General features: G+C 44.3%; 1 protein-coding gene across 2 annotated transcripts in view; it reads right to left on the reverse strand.

Moving 5' to 3' along the window:
• Positions 1-21,034, reverse strand: part of CARS2 (cysteinyl-tRNA synthetase 2, mitochondrial) — a 204,340-nt gene that overhangs the window by 91,287 nt on the left and 92,019 nt on the right. For both annotated transcript variants that reach the window (XM_073614504.1, XM_073614503.1), the window contains exon 4: positions 7,336-7,407. In XM_073614504.1, coding sequence (XP_073470605.1) covers positions 7,336-7,407 — 72 coding nt within the window. The remainder of the gene's footprint in view (positions 1-7,335; positions 7,408-21,034) is intronic.

Consider the following 21,034-nt stretch of genomic DNA (forward strand, 5'->3'; position numbering starts at 1 on the left):
TAGGAAAGATTTTTCTAGATTGAGGATCCAACCTGGATGTACCAGATACTTGACCGTGGTCCTCAAGTTCCCGTTCAAGGAGGCTACCGACCGGTCTATCAAGAGCAGGTCGTCTAGGTATGCTATAACAGTTATACCCTGAGCCCTTAATCTGGCCAGAGGAAGAGCCAAGATCTTTGTGAACACTCGAGGTGCAGTGGCTATCCCGAAGGGCAGAGCCACAAACTGGAAATGGCGCCCTCCTAACTCGAAGCGTTGAAACTTCTGATGAGCAGGAAAAATGGGCACATGTAGATATGTATCTCTGATGTCTATCGATGCCAAAAATTCTCCTCCTTGTAGGATGGAGACTACTGTCCGAATTGATTCCATGCGGAAGGACTGAACCCTTAGGAACCCATTCAGATCCCTTAAATCCAGAATGGGTCTGACATGCCCATTTGGTTTTTGGACCGTAAAAAGGTTGGAATAGAAGCCCAATCCTTGATCCTTTGTGGGAACCACCATAATGACCTCTTGCGACAAAAGTCGCTCTAGCGCTAGAAGGAACGACTGCTTCTTCTCTGGGAACACTTGATCTGAGGAAACGAGGAGAGGGAAATTCTTGGAACTCCAGCTTGTACCCTAAGGTTACTGTGGAGATTACCCATCTGTCCTGGAAGTCCTCCTGCCAGAGCTTTGAGAACTGTAGCAGTCTTCCCACCACTCGAGCGAGCGGGGGCGCCCCTTCATGAAGAGGTCTTAGTGTCTTGTCTAGAAGACTTCTTCCCCCAGGACTTCTTTTGTTCCTGGGGTTGACTCTTGTTTCTTGACCCAGACGGAGGAGGCCGTCGTGACTGCCTGGAGGCTGAAGCCCCTGGCGCTGGGCAAAGAGTCCGTTTGAAAGAGGGACGCTTACTCTTCTTCTTAACAGGTAAGAGAGTGCTTTTCCCACAAGAGATTCTCTTGATATAGTTATCCAAGTCTTCTCCAAACAACCTTGCACCACAAAAGGGAAACCCAGCCAAGAGTTTCTTACATGGTGCTTCGGCTGACCAATTTTTCAACCATAAGATTCTACGCATATGCACCAACCCAAGTGAAAGGTGAGAGGTTTGCATGATAGAATCTCTGATGGCGTCAACAACATAACATAAGGCCGCTGGAAGGTTAGCAAACCCCTGGGCCTGTTGTTCAGGTAATACTTTGATGACCTGCTTAAAGCGGAAGTAAACCCATCCATAAGGCAGTTTCATTTCCGGCACGTGCCGGAAATGTAACACTACCATTGGTTGTGCTCTCAACCAAACTGTCAAGCCATCCAATGGCATGTGTCTAAACTGATCACATGTGCAGCATGATGGCAGTTGTAGATTAAACAGAGGTAAAGATGGCAGCTTCCTTGGCTGAAGACGATAGGAGGTTTACTTACACTTCAACATGGTCTCTTAAGTATAGACAGACTCCAATCGCTGCTACTGCAGGTTGGGCCACTGATCCTAAGGAAAAAACATCCTTTAATAAGGATTCCATCTTTTTATCCACAGGATCCCTGAGCATCTGATGTTGTCCACAGGACAAGTCAGACTACTATTTATAGAGGAAATGTCCGCATCAATGGCCGGCATTCCCCACATCTTAATACATTTTTCTTCCATAGGATAAAGTGTTGAAAACTTTTTCGGTGGAAGAAATCGCTTATCTGGGTGATCCCACTCAGAATAAAGGAGCTTTTCAAGCAAATTATGAACAGGAAAAGCATGTGCTGCTTGGGAAGGTTTCAGTGACCCCAAAGCAGAAGAGGATTCTTTAACAGCTTCAGGTACAGGCAACTTAAATGTGGAGCGGACCAATCCAGTAAGGATCTGTACTAAGACTTTCTCTTCTTGGGAAGTCGCAGAGGGTCCCTCTCCACGTGATTTCTCCGAAGAGGAATTATCTGTCCCATCCTGATCCTCTGAAAGGGATTCATCTCCTTTATCCCAGAGCTCCTTTGCTTGAGGTTCTTGGGAAACAGAGGAAGGCCTACTACGTTTTCTTCCACTGAGTGAAGCTGTAATCACAGCCATTAATCTTTCCTCTAACCCAGTAAGGGTTGAGGAAAAAACCTCTTGTGTGGGGGGGGGGAGGATGTAGCAGATGGGGGTCCTCAGAACCTGAACGAGATCCCCTAGTGTCTCTGGTTCTGGGGGTACTTGAACCTCTTCTACCCATAGTGCAAAGCAACAAGGTGTGAGGTATTCAAAATGAACACTGACTGCTGAGCGATGTAGTTTGGCAAAAGCCTTGCTACCAAATGCCCAGTCTGGTGTTACCTTAGTAAATGCAGCCTAGGAGAATACCTGTGTCCCACCTTACATGCGACTGTCAGCTCTGTGTCCCTCCAAGGCTCAGAGCACCTGTAAAGTGTGCTTTAAGTAGCCATGCTTCTGGCACTGTGGGCATCTGAGCACGCTGACGCTGTGCTGACGCCCCCCCCCTTCTACCGCCCCCCCTTTCGTTTTTTCGAAAACGAGCGCTTCCAGCGCGAGCCTGACCCTTCCGGAGTAAGCATGGAAGAAGGCTGGGGGTGGAGGAGGAAGGAGAGAGGCCGGCAGCGAAGGGACCTGCATAGATGCAATGGCGGCCTGGCGGCAGCGACACTACTGTATAAAAACCGCCTTACAGCCCACCTGCGGCCTCCCCTTGGCCTGGGGGGGAACATTCCTAAGGAGAAATCCCCCCATCCCATCCTACCTGGAGCCGGTCGGAAGAGCTGTGCAGCGTGGAACGCTGAGACAGAAACAGCATGAGAAGGTATGTGCTCTTGGCAGCCCCCCCGGTGGTCACACTAGGCATAGCATGCATCTACCTTAAAGGAGAAAGCCTACTAGAATTCAAAATTCTGTGGAATCTCCTCTTACCTTATCCAGCTGCAGGGTGCTGTATACACAGACCCAATCTTCACCTCTCATGGTGGGCTCCGTTTGAAAAAACCATCAGAGACTGGGGCCCCCTACGAATAGGGGGATCCTGCAGTTCTGACCCTGTAAAGCATCCAGCCAGAAATTAGGAGGTTTAAAGACATTTTCTGATCTGCGGGGTCCAGCTCTCTAAAAAGAGAAGCATTACAGGTAAAACCTCGTTTCTTTGGACACGAGGCCCGGGTACCATCCAATTCGGCCATGAAAAGACACTTTGAATGGATCCGGTTCACCTGGCTTGCCCCAGTCTAGGATATCAGGATATTCCCTTTGGAGCTCAGCACAGGACATCTTTACACGTCCAACACCTAAGACACTGGCGTAAAAACTGAGGTATCCCTGGAAGGGGAGGGGTTATATAGGGGGTTGAACTTCCTGATTAGGGTGTGACCAGTGTCCAATACCTAAAGGTACCTACATAACCCATCAGTTATTACTGTGGCTCTGTGTCCCGTGATGTCCGAGAAAGAAAAATGGTTGCAGTTCCTATAATCGGTACTTGATATTTATGTTCATTTAATTGTTCATATTTATGTTCATATTTATTTAATTGTGCCTGTGTCCAAATATATATGGACCTAACTGTATATCCTATGTATTTCCAGGTCCAGGATTAGGTATAATCCCTGTCCTCTACAGCAGTGTTTCTCAACTCCAGTCCTCAAGGCGCCCCAACAGGTCATGTTTTCAGGATTTCCTTCAGATGAAATGGCTGTTGTAATTACTAAGGCAGTGAAACTGATCAAATCACCTGTGCAAAATAATGGAAAGCCTGAAAACATGACCTGTTGGGGCGCCTTGAGGACTGGAGTTGAGAAACACTGCTCTACAGTATGTAGTATTGGGGTGCTGTTGCATGGCTGAAGGTGTTTGCAGGTCAGCATAGATATGCGGGTCTTATAGACCCCAGATGTCTCAATAAAGCGGACCTGTCATACTTTGTTATAACAAGGGATGTTTGCATTTCTTGTGCTAGGAATAAAATGATCAAAAACATTTTAAAAAGGACACAGAGTAAAAATTTGTAACAAAATAAATAATTAAAATATAATTAAAAAAGCCCTTCGCTTTGCGAGACAAACGCATACTTAGAGGTGCACGCATATGTAAACTGTATTTGTACCACACATGAGGTATTGCCGCCGCCGAACGTTATAGCGGGAGCAATAATTCTAGTTCTAGACCACCTTTGTAACTCTAAACTAGTAACCTGTAAAAATGTTTAAAAAACTTTGCCTATGAAAATGTTTAAGTATTGTAGTTTGTCACCGTTCCACAATATGTAAGGTATCTATTTACTCGGCGCATCATTTTTTATATATTAGCGAAAAATTGGGTTAAATATTGTGTTTTATTGCATTAGAATTCATTGAAGTGTATTTTTTTCTTTAAAAAATTGCGTTAAAAAAAATAAAATGATGCGCAAATACTGTGTGACATAAAAAATTGCGACCGCCATTTAATTCTCTAGGGACTCTGCTAAAAATATAAAAAGGATAATTTTAAAGTGTTTTTAGATGACCTTCATCTGTCCATATCGGTTTCTGTATCTGATCTGTACTTTTGTTACATGGACTGGATTATTTTGGTGTGACTGTGACTTGTAATTTCATCCCCGATTGTCTGCTGCCTGTCTTGTGCCATCTTGGCACTGCTGGCATTGGGCCTAACAGTGCAACCATTTAAAGCCTGTGCTGCTTGCCCTGGCCTCAATTTGCAATCCTTTGCTGCTGATCTTGAGAGAATTACCTTTTATACAGCGTATGATCCTGTGGTTTATGATTCTGTGCTGTCCCAACTGTAGTATGTCCCAGGCGTCAAATGGCAGACTGAGTGACAGCCTTGTCCAGACTGGAGCCACAACGCTTAGTAGCCTGGGTGGACTCTTTAAAATTAACAAGCGGGTGATGGATTGCTAGGATGTGAGGTGGTCAAAGCAACCAATTCCTCACTTGTGAAGAGTTGGGCAGCTTCCGCCACTTGTGATTGCAAGGGGGAGTCTGTGATTGCAGAGGGGGCTATTATGTGAGAGGGGAGCTGTAATGTGGAGGGCTGTGATGTTAGGAGGGGGGTTGAGATTTCAAAAGGGAACTATGATATAAGGTGGGGAGGGGGGGCTTGTGATGTGAGAAGAGGGTGAGCTGTGATGTGAGGAGGGGGGTCTGTGATTGCAAGGTGGACTGGGATGTGAGGAGGGGGAGCTGTGATCCCAAGGGGGCTGTGATGTGATGAGTGGGGTTGTAATTGCAAAGGGGGCTGTGATGTGAGGAAGGGGTGAGCTGTGATGTGAGGGAGGGGTCTAATATTGCAAAGGGGGGCTGTGATGTAAGGGGGGAAGACAGTGATGGGGGGATGTTATGATGTGGGGAACTATGGCGTAAGGGGGGGCTGTGATTGCAAGGGGGACTGTGATGTGAAACTGGGAGTCTGATGCGAAGGAGGGATCAGATAACACTGATGTAAAGGGGGCTGTGATGTGAAGGATCTGAGTCAGAGAACAAAAATGAGATTTGGGACTTCTGCAGGAAGAAAATGTTACTGACCGGACCTCCGTGAATTTTATTTCAGTGCACCTGTTCTAGACTATGAACTGTATTTTGTGCTCCTGCTTCACTTTGCAGTAACATTGTTTCCATTTAAGAGGTCACTGCAGTATTTTTACAGCAATCTACTAGCAATGTAACAGTAAAAACAAAAACTATACACCAGCCATTATTTTATGGTACATACAGTGCCTTGAAAAAGTATTCATACCCCTTGAAATTTTCCACATTTTGTCATTTTACAACTAGAAATGTAAATGTATTTTATTGGGATTTTATGTGATAGACCAACACAAAGTGGCACAGAATTGTGAAATGGAAGAAAAATGATAAATGGTTTTCATTTTTTTTACAAATAAATATGTGAAACGTGTGGTGTGCATTTGTATTCAGCCCCCGAGTCAATACTTTGTAGAACCACCTTTTGCTGCAATTACACAGCTGCAAGTCTTTTTGGGGATGTCTCTACCAGCTTTGCACATCTAGAGAGTAACATTTTTGCCCATTCTTTTTTTACAAATAGCTCAAGCTCTGTCAGATTGGATGAACAGCATCTGTGAACAGCAATTTTCAAGTCTTGCCACACATTTTCAATTGGATTCAGGTCTAGACTTTGCCTGGGCCATTCTAACACATGAATATGCTTTGATCTAAACCTTTCCATTGTAGCTCTGGCTGTACGTTTAGGGTCGTTGTCCTGCTGGAAGGTGAACCTCTGCCCCAGTCTCAAGTTTTTTGCAGACTCTAACAGGTTTTCTACTAAGATTGCCCTGTATTTGGCTCCATCTATTTTCCCATCAATTATGACCAGCTTCCCTGTCACTGCTGAAGAAAAGCATCCCCACAACATGATGCTGCCATCACTATGTTTCACAGTGGGGATGGTGTGTTCAGGGTGATGTGCAGTGTTAGTTTTCTGCCACACACAGCGATTTGCTTTTAGGCTAAAAAGTTCAATTTTGGTCTAATCTGACCAGAGCACCTTCTTCCACATGTTTGCTGTGTCCCCCACATGGCTTCTCACAAACAGGACTTCTTATGGCTTTCTTTCAACAATGGCTTTCCTCTTGCCACTCTTCCATAAAGGCCAGATTTGTGGAGGGCATGACTAATAGTTGTCCTGTGGACAGATTCTCCCACCTGAGCTGTGGATCTCTGCAGCTCCTCCAGGAGTTACCATGGGCCTCTTGGCTGCTTCTATGATTAATGCTCTCCTTGCCCGACCTGTTAGTTTAGGTGGACGGCCATGTCTTGGTAGGTTTGGAGTTGTCCCATACTTTTTACATTTTCGGATGATGGATTGAACAGTGCTCTGTGAAATGTTCAAAGATTGGGATATTTTTTTTTTTTTTTTTTTATAACCTAACCCTGATTTAAACTTCTCCACAACTTTATCCCTGACCTGTCTGGTGTGTTCCTTGGCCTTCATGATGCGGTTTGTTCACTAAGGTTCTCTAATAAACCTCTGTGGGCTTCACAGAACAGCTGTAGTTATAGTGAGATTAAATTACACACAGACGGTCTCTATTTATTAATTAGGTGACTTCTGAAGGCAATTGGTTCCACTAGATTTTAGTTAGGGGTATCGGAGGAAAGGGGGCTGAATACAAATTCACGCCACACTTTTCAGATATTTATTCATAAAAAATGTTGAAAACCATTTATCATTTTTCCTCCACTTCAGAATTATGTGCCACTTTGTGTTGGTCTATCACATAAAATCCCAATAAAATAAATGTTTTCCTTTTTGGTTGTAACATGACAAAATGTGGAAAATTTCAAGGGGTAGGAATACTTTTTCAAGGCACTGTATGGGCACTTTTTCTCTGTGACATGCCAGCTAAAGTTACCTTCAATGCCATCATGTCTTGTTTAAATTCCTGTTCATAAGCTCGAGCGAGAGACACTGGCGACATGTTAAGCTGTAATGAAAACAAAGGCAAAAACATTATTACAATAAAACAAAGATGGAAGATACGTGCATGGTTATATATTGAACCATTTTTTTTTTTTTTTACTGCAGCAGTAACTACATGAAATAAATACAGATAGTTACGGTACTTGTTTTAACTAAGAATATACACTAGTTACATGGACTGCAGATTTGTTTGCTGACGTACACTTTTCCCATTTCCACTACCACCACCATTCCACCTTACATGTTCAAGGAACAGGCATTAAAGGAAGATCAAGGTTTTCTTAAATGGCCAAATATAGACAATTAACCAGTACTAGTCTTTGAAATTGGAAATGGCCTCAGAGAACAGTATTAATGTAATAAAATCAATTAAAGGTTGTACCATCATCCATAAAATTTGAGAGATAAGGGGGTTGGGAGTCTGGCTCCCAGCCAGATACTCACCAAGGAGCTAGGGGGCAATTGGGCTATCTCGGTACAGTGTAGTAAAGGTAAATTCACATATATGAACAATCATGTAAAAAAATTAAATACAAAACTTTTTGGTACACAATATATAACAAAGATAGTAATAATGAATTAAAACATAGGTGACGGTCCATGTATTTATTCACCAAGATAATACTCCCCTAATGGGGAAAATCACAGTGGGATAGTTGGTCACGGACAGTGTTTCTACTAGTTTCGTCGACTCAGCTGTTTAATCAGGAAAATATCTGCAATTTAATTAACACATAATCAAAAATAATGCATTTAATCACATACAGCAAAAAACACCAGGAATCTCCCGCGGCGAACGGGGGAGACTAAGTACTGGTGACGCTCTGTGCATACTGGGATTTGGGTAAGCGGTCCTGCATCTGTCCCTATATAATAGTTGTATATGGTTTTAATTCATTTAGTTCCCAAAACAATGTTTTTTGCTGTATGTGATTAAATGCATTATTTTTGATTATGTGTTAAATTGCAGATATTTTCCTGATAAAGCGGCTGAGTCTGCGAAACTAGTAGAAACACTGTCCGTGACCAGTACTTGTCTTTGAAATGTGGTATCAGCCTGGATTTGTTATCCTGGAACCTGGTAATTAAAATACTAATGATTTATCATGTGATTGTAAATTGTGTTCTGTTAGCAGAACACGCTTTGGTACTGTGATTTTTTTAGAAACCGTCATAAGCCTATCAACTGAAATGACAGGCATTTCCAAAGCTCAGAAGTTTTGGTTTGATCTTGGAGATTGAGCCATTATTGCTCTGAGACAAGATTGCATGTCTCTATTCGCTTGGCTACATTTTGTATGCAATAGATTTCCATAGCTGTAAGCTATGAATAAATATTCTGTGCTGTCGTCTCAGCTATCCAAATGATACCTGGTATCTTCTTCAATGTTAAGGATTTAAAGCAGGCTAAAGACATGCAGTTCTAAACATAAGAATCTTTTAAACTTTTATATAGCCAGTACAGTTACAGGATTAATTCACTGAAGCAATGCTCTAGTTGTCTTTTTTTACTCTGCTAAAAAAGAAAAAGCACCGTGGCTGGTAGAGGCTCTGGCATTTGACAGCTAAATGGCAGGGGTTGAGGTTTAGCGATGGCTGGGAGCAGCATTTAATCTCTGCTTGCTGAGAACCCAAGGTCATGGGGTTGATTTACTAAAACTGGAGTGAAAAATTTGGTGCAGCTCTGCATAGAAACCAATCAGCTTCTATCTTCAGCTTGTTCAATTAAAAGGAGAAGTTCACCTTTGGGAACATGTTCCATGTTCCACCCATTTTTAGGGTGGAACAGGTAACATGTTTCTAATGCTGCAGCCGCTGCCCGATACCCGCACTCCCTGTGACAGCGGTACAGAGAGAAGTTCCCAGTACTAGCTGTCACTTTTTTAAATCAGTGCGGCCGTAGGGGGCTCCGCCCACATGGCCAGGTCATTCATTCACACAACTTTGTGCGTGCACGAACTACAATCACCGACATCAAACCCACATTTCAGTCCGACTGCAGGAGCGATTTCAGAGACATCTGTGTGGGTTCCTGCACAGAGGTCTATTGATATCGCCCCTGAAGTCACCAAAAGTAGTGCAGGATCTACTTTTGGGAATCGTTGCGGCGCTGGAAAGTTGGCGTCGCACCGATTCGGATGATGCCGTTGCCGGCAATAGGCTTCGATTAGACATGTCAAATCGGCCCAATGTGAATGGGGGCTTAAGGGCAAATTGACTTCTTAAAAAAAAAACAAAAAAAAACACCCTATTGATTTTCATTATCCTCATCACCTGTGTACATTGCAGTCAAAGTTCTGATATGGTTCCCATCATGAACCCCAGCAATGGTATAAGCACATGTTTCTTCAGGAAACAAAATCTAGATGTTGATAGGACTGTGCTTTCTGAACATCACTGTATACAAAAAAACCTAATTCATTAGGACCCTGGGACTGCGATACGCTATATATTCTAAATGTCCTACAATCAGCCCTTACTTCTCCAGCTATCCTTGAATATATGTTTGTGATGTACCTGCAACTGCAAAGATTCCCAAAAGCCAAATATGGAATATATTGTGTCTAAAACACAAGCTGCAACAAGGCTAGAACTAAGTGTGCTTGTTTTGGAAAATTTACAGTGCCTTGCAAAAGTATTCACCCCCCTAGGATTTTTACATTACAGCCTTTAGTTCAATGTTTTTTTAATCTGAATTATATGTGATGGATCAGAACACAATAGTCTAAGTTGGTGAGGTAAAATTAGAAAAAAATAGGATTTTTTAAAACAGCTTACCTGTAAAATCCTTTTCTTTCGAAGGACATCACGGGACACAGAGCCACAGTAATTACTGATGGGTTATATAGGGTAACACTGGTGATTGGACACTGGCACACCCTATCAGGAAGTTCAACCCCCTATATAATCCCTCCCATTGCAGGGATACCTCAGTTTTGTAGCCAAGCAATATAGTGTATTAGAAGAGGGGCAGGACCCCTGTGTCCCGTGATGTCCTTCGAAAGAAAAGGATTTTACAGGTAAGCCGTTTTTAAAAATCCTATTTTCTTTCTCGAACATCACGGGACACAGAGCCACAGTAATTACTGATAGGATGCCCCAGAGCAATGCTACCGGAGGGGGGGGAACCACGACCAAGTAGGGTGCAATCAGACCTGAGGACCCTGTACCGCTGCCTGCAGCACACTACGCCCAAAGGCGATATCCTCATGCCTTCTCACATCCACCTGATAGAATCTGGTGAATGTATGGACTGAAGACCAGGTTGAGGCCTTGCAGATTTGAGCCATAGAGGCCCGGTGATGCACTGCCCAAGAAGCACCAATAGCCCTTGTGGAATGTGCCTTGATCTGAAATGGAGGAATCTTCTGTTTCAAACCGTAAGCGTGAATGATCAATTGTCAAATCCATTTTGAAATGGTAGCTTTTGACGCTGCCTGTCCTCTATTGGGACCCTCTGGCAGCACAAACAAAACATCTGTCTTGCGGATCTGAGCAGTTGCCCCGAGATAGGCCTTAACTGCTCTTACTACATCCAATGAATGTAGAGATCTCTCTTCCAGAGAACAGGGATCTGAAAAAAAAGGAAGGCAGAACAATGTCTTGGTTTAAATGAAAATCAGAAACCACCTTCGGTAAAAAACTAGGATGAGGGCGCAGTACCACTCTATGTTTGTGTATAATCAAATAAGGCTCCTTACAGGAAAGGGCTGCTTATTCTGAAACTCTTCTAGCAGAAGAAATGGCCACCAGAAAAATGAACTTCCTTGTCAACAAGACCAAAGGAATCTGACTTATTGGTTCAAAAGGCTGTTTCTGTAACACAGCCAGGACCAAGTTCAAGTCCCAGGGGTTTAGGGGCGCTTTAACTGGAGGATTAAGACGCATCACCCCCTGTATAAAGTTTCGGACCAAAGAATGCGAAGCAAGTGGCCGTTGAAATAATACCGATAAAGCCGAGACCTGGCCCTTGATGGTACTCAAGGCCAGCTTCATCTCTAATCCTAATTGTAGAAAATCAAGAATTCTACCTATGACATTTTCTGGGATGCCAAGCCCTGGATTCACACCAGGATACATAAGCTTTCCAGACTCTATGGTAAATCATTCTGGAAGCTGGCTTCCTTGCATTGATCAAGGTAGATATGACAGGACCTCAAAGTCCGCGACTCTTCAGAACGTGGGTCTCAATAGCCAAACCGTCAAATTTAGCGTTTGTAAGGCAGGATGGAACACTGGACCTTGAGATAACAGGTCTGGGCGTACCGGTAGGGTCCACAGGGAACCCACCTTATTATTTCTGCATACCAAGTCCTTCTGGGCCAAGCGGGGGCCACTAGAAGTACCGACTTCCTTTCCTGCCTGATCCTGCGAAGGAGTCGTGGCAGTAGCAGAATAGGCGGGAATGCGGTAATCAGTGAAAACTGATGCCACGGAATCACCAACGCATCCGTCCCGCATGCAAGAGGATCCCTCGTCCTTGCCACAAATCTGTCTATCTTTTTGTTGAATCGGGATGCAAAGAGATCTACATCTGGGACCCCCCCCATCTTTGGCATATGGCGCAAAAGACGTCGGGGTGTAGAGACCATTCCCCTGGGAGTAACTGCTGGCGACTTAGATAGTCCGCCTGCCAGTTCTCTATCCCTGGAATAAAAACTGCCAATATGCATGGCACATGCCTCTCTGCCCAGACTAAGATCTGGTTCACCTCCTTTTGAGCAGCTCAGCTCCGGGTGCCCCCCTGATGATTGACATAAGCCACTGCTGTGGCATTGTCGGACTGGATCCTGACCGGGCAGCCCTGTAACCTGATAGTCCAGGCTTTTAGGGCTAGATATACCGCCCGGATCTCCAGAATGTTGATGGGTAAGGTCCTCTCTGTCTTGGACCACATCCCCTGAACCAAAGGCTGTTCCAGAACTGCTCCCCAACCTGACAGACTGGCATCTGTTGTTACTGCCGTCCAGGTAACCGGTAGAAAGGATTTCCCCTTCTGCAGGTTTTCGGGTATGAGCCACCAATTGAGGCTCTGACGCACCGCATGCGACAGGTACATCGGAAAGTCTAATGCCTGAACCTTCTTGTTTCAGGTTGACAGAATACTGTGTTGTAGCATTCTTGAATGAAACTGAGCATAGGGAACTGCTTCAAATGAAGACACCATCTTTCCTAGCAGCCTCATACAAGTACCCTTCTTGGTCCTGACTGCCAGAATCAGCCCCCTTAAAGCAGTGATCTTTGCCTGAGGTAGAAATACTTTCTCCTGGCTTGTATCTATGATAAGACCTAAACACTCCAGTCTTTTTACTGGTTTTAGGAAAGATTTTTCTAGGTTGAGGATCCAACCTAGGTGTTCCAGATACTTGACTGTGGATCTCAAATTCCCATTCAAGGAGGCTACCGACCGGTCTATCAATAGCAGGTCGTCTAGGTATGCTATGACAGCTATACCCTGAGCCCTTAGTCTGGCCAGAGGAGGGGCCAAGACTTTTGTGAACATCCGAGGTGCAGTGGCTATCCCAAAAGGCAGAGCCACAAACTGGAAATGGCGCCCTCCTACCTCGAAGCGCAGAAACTTCTGATGAGCAGGAAAAATGGGCACATGCAGATATGCATCTCTGATGTCTATCGATGCCAGAAATTCTCCTCCCTGCAGGGTAGAGACTACTGTCCGGACTGATTCCATGCGGAAGGACTGAATCCTTAGGAATCGGTTCAGATCCCTTAAATCCAGAATGGGTCTGACATCCCCATTTGGTTTTTGGACCGTAAAAAGGTTGGAATAGAAGCCCAATCCTTGGTCCTTTGCGGGAACCATCATAATGACCTCCTGCGACAAAAGTCGCTCTAACGCTAGAAGGAGCGACTGCTTCTTCTCTGGGGACACTTGATCTGAGGAACCGAGGAGAGGGAAATTCCTGAAACTCCAGCTTGTACCCTTAGGTTACCGTGGAGATTACCCATCTGTCCTGGAAATCCTCCTGCCAGAGCCCTGAGAACTGTCGCAGTCTTCCCCCCACTCGAGTGAGCAGGGGCGCCCCCTCATGCCGAGGTCTTAGTGTTTTGCCTAGTAGGCTTCTTCCCCCAGGACTTCTTCTGTCCCTGGGGTTGACTCTTGTCTCTGTCCCTTGGGTTGACTCTTGTCTCATGGCCGTCGAGACTGCCTGGAAGCTGAAGCCCCCGGCGCTGGGGAAAGAGTCTGTTTGAAAGAGGGACGCTTACTCTTCTTCTTAACAGGTAAGAGAGTGCTTTTCCCACAAGAGATTCTCTTGATATAGTTATCCAAGTCCTCTCCAAACAACCTTTCACCACGAAATGGAATCCCCGCCAGGAGCTTCTTACATGGTGCTTCGGCTGACCAATTTTTCAACCATAGGATTCTACGTATATGCACCAACCCCAGTGAAAGACGGGAGGTTTGCACGATAGAATCTCTAATGGCGTCAACCACAAAGCATAAGGCCGCTGGAAGGTTATCTGTCCCATCCTGATCCTCTGAAAGGGATTCATCTCCTTTATCCCAGAGCTCCTCTGCTTGAGGTTCTTGGGAAACAGAGGAAGGCCTAGTACGTTTTCTTCCACTGAGTGAAGCTGTAATCACAGCCATTAATCTTTCCTCTAACCCAGTAAGGGTTGAGGAAAAAACCTCTTGTGTAATGTATACAGGGGCTGAAGTGCCAGAAGCAGGTGTAGCCCCAGACCCCAACGGCTCTCCCTGTCCAGCCGTCCCTGGCCCCTCGGGGGGGAGGATGTAGCAGACGGGGGTCCTCAGAACCTGAACAAGATCCCCTAGTGTCTCTGGTTCTGGGGGTACTTGAACCTCTTCTACCAATAGTGCAAAGCAACAAGGTATGAGGTATCCAAAATGAACACTGACTGCTGAGCGATGTAGTCTGGCTAAAAGCCTTGCTACCCAATGCTCAGTCTGGTGTTACTTCAGTAAATGCTGCCTAGGAGAATGCCTGTGTTCCACCTTACATGCGACCGTCAGCTCTGTGTCTCTCCAAAGGCTGTGTGCACCTGTACAGAGTGCTTTAATAGCCTGCAGCTGGCCTGAGTGGGAGTCTAAGCACCTGTGCTGATGTCCCCCCCCCCCCCCTCGAATTTTGAAAAAAACGAGCGCTTACCGCGCTGGCCGACTCTCCTGAAATACTATGGAGGAAGGCTGGGGGAGAGGGAGGAGGGAGAGAGGCTGGTAGTGAAGGGCCTGCCTGACAACAGCAATGGTGAAGATGGCGGCGGGGGCTGCGGTGCCTGAGCGGTATAACTGTCTAGACCCCTGTGGCCTCCCCCTAGCCTGGGGGGAACATTCATACATGAGAAATCCCCCCATCCATCCTACCGTGAGCCGGCCGGAGACGCTGTGAAACTTGTGCAGCATGAACACTGAGACAGACAATCCAGCATGACAAGGTTTGTGCTCTTAGCAGCCCCCGGTGGTCACAATAGGCATAGCATGCATTTACCTTAAAGGAGAAACCTACTATAATTAGAAAATTCTGTGGAATCTCCTCTTACCTTATCCAGCCGCAGGGTTCAGTTAATACAGACCCAATCTCCACCGGTGGGCTTCGTTTGAAAAAAAAACGTCAGAGACTGGGGCCCCCTATGAATAGGGGGATCCTGCAGTTCTGGGCCCGTAAAGCACCGGCTAGAAATTAGGCTAGAAAATCATTTTCCAATATGCGGGGTCCAGCTCTCTAAAAAGAGAAGCATTACAGGTAAAACCTCGTTTCTTCGGACACGAGGCCCGGGTACCATCCAATTCGGCCTAGAAAGGACACTTTGAATGGATCCGGTCTGCCTGGCTTGCCCCAGTATAGGATATAGGATATTCCCTTTGAAGCTCAGCACAGCACATCTTTAAACGTCCATCACCTAAGACACTGGCATAAAAACTAAGGTATCCCTGCAAGGGGAGGGATTATATAGGGGGTTGAACTTCCTGATAGGGTGTGCCAGTGTCCAATCACCAGTGATACCCTATATAACACATCAGTAATTACTGTGGCTCTGTGTCCCGTGATGTTCGAGAAAGAAATATATGCAAAAAACAATTTTTCAGGAATAAAAAAAACTGACAATTGGCATGTGCGTATGTAATCACCTCCTTTGTTATGAAGTCCATAAAAAGCTCTGGTGCAACCAATTACCTTCAGAAGTCACATAATTAGTGAAATGATGTCCACCTGTGTGCAATATAAGTGTCAGATGATCTGTCATTATATATATATATATTATATATATATATATATATATATATATATATATATATATATATATATATACATATATATATATATATACATACACACATACATACACACACACACCTTTTTGAAAGTCCCCAGAGGCTGCAACACCTAAGCAAGGAACTCTCCAAACAAGTAAGGGACAATGTCAGGGTTGGGTTATAAAAAAATATCCAAATATTCGATGATCCCTAGGAGCACCATCAAATCTTTCATAACCAAATGGAAACAACATGGCACAACAGCAAACCTGCCAAGAGATGGCCGCACACCAAAACTCACGGACCGGGCAAGGAGGGCATTAATCAGAGAGGCAGCACAGGGACATAAGGTAACCCTGAAGGAGGTGCAGAGTTCCACAGCAGAGACTAAAGTATCTGTACATAGGATGACAATAAGCCGTATGCTCCATAGAGTTGGGCTTTATGGCAGACTGGCCAGAAGAAAGCCATTACTTTCAGCAAAAAACAAAAATGGCACATTTTGAGTTTGCGAAAAGGCATGTGGGAGACTCACAAAATGTATGGAGGAAGGTGCTCTGGTCTGATGAGGCTAAAATTGAACTTTTTGGTCATCAAAGAAAACGCTATGTCTGGTGCAAACCCAACACATCACATCACCCAAAGAACACCATCCCCACAGTGAAACAAGGTGGTGGCAGCATCATGCTGTGGGGATGTTTTTCAGCAGTCAGATTGGGAAACTGGTCAGAGTTGAGAGAAAGGTGGATGGTGCTAAATACAGGGATATTCTTGAGCAAAACCTGTACCACTCTGTGTGTGATTTGAGGCCAGGAGGAAGGTTCACCTTCCAGCAGGACAATGACCCCAAACACAGTGCTAAAGCAACACTTGAGTGGTTTAAGGGGAAACATGTAAATGCGTTGGAATGGCCTAGTCAAAGCCCAGACCTCAATCCAATAGAAAATCTGTGGTCAGACTTAAAGATTGCTGTTCACTAGCACAAACCATCCAACTTGAAGGAGCTGGAGCAGTTTTGCAAGGAGGAATGGGCAAAAATCCCAGTGGTAAGATGTGGTAAGCTCAGAGACTTATCCAAAGCGACTTGGAGCTATAATAGCCGTAAAAGGTGGCTCTACAAAGTATTGACTTTAGGGTGGTGAATAGTTATGCACATTGACTTTTTCTGTTATTTTGTCCTATTTGTTGTTTGCTTCGCAATAAAAAAAAAAAAAAATCTTCAAAAGTTGTGGGCATGTTCTGTGAATTAAATGATGCAAATCCTCGAACAATCTATGTTAATTCCAGGTTATGAGGCAACAAAACACGAAAAATGCCAAGGGGGTGAATACTTTTGCAAGGCACTGTAGGTTTGGTTCACAGTTCACATAGATAACAAAACATGGCTTTCAGCAAGCAGTTGTCAGCCCTATCAAGCACCTCCTAAACATCAAGTGTTATTAATGGTACTAAACCAAATGTACAATACACATGGGGATGTCTGGTTTTTGCAGTATGGCAGTCTAAACACTGCATTTTACCCCCATGGTGGTCTACCAAGATAAGCTGCTTCCTTGCCCTCTCCAGCCCATCCCTTATCCCAGTGGGGAGTGGTTCAATTACAGTGTAAATGCTGCCACAAACAAGGAAATTGGATGCCCTTCTATATCCAGTGCCCAAGTCTACACAGCCTTAAAATGACACATTGTGGGACAACACATCCTGCCTGCCTGCCCAAATTCAAGTTATTCATTTTCTAACTTTCCTTCAGCCAAAATGTTTGCCCAGAATAGTAATTAAAAAGAAACCCTGCAGTTGCCAGAAGCATTATGAAACTGAGAGAATCAGTAAACTGCAGGTACATGGAGAGGTCTATCTGGATCTTAAGCAACCTTTCTCTTTTTTTTTTTTTTTTTTTTTTTACCACTCAGCAAGGTTATTTGTCTGGGAGTCATTTTTCAGTTGTCAATACTTCAAACTTCTTCCCATTCCTGCTTCTCATCATCGTGGTAGTGCTGGTTACATTTTTATACTTTTCAAGACTTATTTACGTGGTGTTTAATTAATACATTTTACCTTTATACATTTCCCTCCATCCCCCCCCCCCCTTCCCCCCAGCCCCCCCGAGACCGTACTCCCCCCCCCTGCTCCCCCCTCTCTCTTCTTGATATCTTCAATTCTGTCTCTGTTTCAGCCTCCAGGTCCATTTTGCTGTTAGTCTCAGGATCTCTATGTCTTCCTGCCTAGGATGTCCATATCTCGGCTGCTCTCAGGGACACTTTAAACTCTACCCACCTTCTCCGTTTTGTCTCAAAGGCACCCATTTTCGTCCCTTCACTGTACCTTAAGTATTCTAGGGTGTGTATTTCATTGATTTTATCCAACCAATCCTTCATTGCAGGTCTTTCTATCCTTCTCCAATACTTGGGTATCAAACTTTTAGCTGGATCAATAAGATGCGGCAGTAGCGTTCTCTGGTAGGCTTTGTTGGACATATCACTCATATGGAAAAGACAAACCCAGGGATCATCTGGTACACTAGTCCCTGTTATGTCTTTAATAAATCCCCTCACATCGCTCCAAAATGTTTTAATTGTCGGGCATTGCCACCAGATATGAGTCATTGATCCTATTTCCTTACACCCCCTCCAACAATGTTGTGGGGGTCCGTTTTGGAATTTGTTCAGGCGGTCTAGGGTCAGGTACATCCTGGCTAGGCACCTGAAATTTAGCTCCAGGATTTTACTGTTAACTGACGTGGCTGCTGCTCTGCTTAGGATCAATGACCCCTCTGGGGCAGTGAGCTCCCTCCCTAGCTCCTTCTCCCACTTCTGTATAAACGAGGGTATTTCTGTGTTCCCCAGGCCTATCAGTAATCTGTATGTCTGGGAGAACCCCCCTTTCTTGTCTTTATCCGCACACATTTTCTCTAGTTTGCGTAGGTTCTCCTTTGATCTGATTGGTTGTGGGAGGGATCTTATAAACTGACTCAATTGGCTATACCGCCAAGTATTTATCACCAGTAAGCTTTTTTTCCCCTTTAGCTCTTGATATGTGCATATTTTATTCTGTTGCATAACGTCTTTTAACTGTATGTTCTCGTCTAACAGCCACCCCCCGAACCACTCCCCTCTCCCTGGTGCGAAGTAGTCTGAATCCTTAAGTGACATTAAAGCGGAGTTATATCCCCAGTGCTCCCTTTTATGAACATTATCCCATATTTTTCGTGCGTGTTTGGTGATCTCGTGTGTTTCAGAGCTTAATTTCCTTAAATGTGGTGGAATCCAAATTATTTTATTCAACTTAGTGTTGCTAATTTCTTTCTTCATTTTTACCCAGTGTTTATCTGCTTTATCTTTTGCCCAATCAATTACTCTAGCTAGAGCTATGGCTTCATAATATTTGCGAACATCTGGTGCTCCCCATCCCCCTTTACCCTTTGCTTTTGTCAATTGTGTAAATTTTAGTCGTGGTGTTTTCCCTCTCCAAATAAATCTTAACAAAATTGAGTGCAATTTTCTTAGGTAGGCCTGTGGGAGCGCCACTGGCAATATTTGCATTTTATAGGTAATTCTTGGCAGTACAACCATTTTAAATATATTTATTCTCCCTCCCCAAGATAGTTGTCCTAGGTGAACTCTCCTGAGCTCTTGTTTTGTCTCGTTAAGAAGTGGTACGAAGTTAGCGTGGAAAAGCATCTCATATGAGGTTGTGATCTTTATCCCTAAGTAATTTAGTTCTTTTTGCCCCCATAAGAAGGGAAAGTGCTTCTGATATGAATGATCTCTGGTTTTACTAGTGTTAAAACTTAATGTTTCCGATTTATTTGGATTGATTTTGAAATTAGAAAGCTTTCCATACTCTAGCAGGGTTGACATTATGTTCGGGAGGGATATCCTTGGGCGCGTTATATATAAAAGGATATCGTCCGCAAATGCGGCTATTTTATATTGATCTCTGCCTATCGTTACCCCGCTGATATCCGGACACTGCCTGATCTTTTCTAATAGGGGTTCTAGAGCCAATACGAACAGGACAGGGGAGAGTGGACACCCCTGTCTTGTCCCATTATACATATCGAACGGCTCCGACAGGACTCCGTTTATCCTTACTCTTGCTGTAGGTCCGGAATATAATGCCCCTATTCTCCTGCGGATCTTAATCCCAAAACCCATCTCCTCTAGTGTGCCCATCATGAAGTCCCAGTCCACTCTGTCGAACGCTTTTTCAGCGTCTATTGACAAGAGTAGACCTGGGACTCCACTTTTCTTCATCTGTTGCACCGCCAAGAGGGTCTTGATGCTGTTATCCCTGCCTTGTCGGCCTGACACGAACCCGACCTGGTCTGGGTGTACTATCCTTCCTATTATGGGTTTTAATCTATCCGCTATTACTTTCGCATATATTTTCGTATCTATGTTTAGAAGGGAAATCGGCTTGTAGCTTGAACATAATGTATTATCCTTGCCATCCTTTGGGATGACAGCTATTATAGCTGCCAAAGCTTCCTTTCTCATTTCTCCTTTTTCCCCAGTATCATTCATATAAGAGCACATTTTTGGTATTAGGTAGTCCTGATATTTTCTATAGTAAAGCACCGTCAGTCCATCCGGACCTGGGCTTTTTCCCAGTTGCATCCCTTTGAGCGCTTTCCTCACTTCTAGTTCCGTATATGGGGCTTCTAAGGTGGCTTGTTCACTTTCTGAGAGGTTAGCTAGACCGCTGTCTTTTAGGTACTTTTTAATTTTCCCTTGTTTTTCTTCCTTCTCTTCGGTACTTATCTTTTTATTTATGGCATACAGTCCCCCGTAGAACTCCTGGAAGGTCCTAGCAATGTCTTTAGCTTTATAGGCAATCTCGCCTGATTTGGTTTTTATTTTATCAATGTAGTTGTTTTTCTTTTTGCTTAGGACCTTAGCCAGGAGCCTCCCGGGTCTATTACCTCCTATATATCTTTCTTTTTTAACCCGGTTATATACCTTACGGTTCTCTACTTCTATGAGCTCACGCATGGCCTCTCTTTTCTTATGTAATTCCACCATTATCTCCTTTTCTCCTGTTTGCTTATGTTGTTGTTCCAGCTCCTGAATATTTTTCTGTAGGGCTAATCTTTCCTTGGCCTCCTTTTTTTTCCCTTTCTGAGCCCGCCTTTATTAAAATACCTCTAATATATACTTTATGGGCCTCCCATACTACAGCTTCTGAGGTTTCCTCAACCGAGTTAGTTTTAAAGTAAAATTCTATTCCTTCCTTAATACGCTGATCGATGTCTCTATCATGTAATAAATCCTCGTTTAGTTTCCAGCTATTGGAGGGAGGATTCCCTTTAGCTAATTTCCACCGAAGGCTTACTGGGGCATGGTCAGAAAATGTTATTGACCCAATTCTTGTGTCCTCTACTTCATCTATATACCTA

The sequence above is a fragment of the Aquarana catesbeiana genome, linkage group LG02 (assembly GCF_042186555.1).
Source record: "Aquarana catesbeiana isolate 2022-GZ linkage group LG02, ASM4218655v1, whole genome shotgun sequence".
In the NCBI taxonomy this organism is placed as follows: domain Eukaryota; kingdom Metazoa; phylum Chordata; class Amphibia; order Anura; family Ranidae; genus Aquarana; species Aquarana catesbeiana.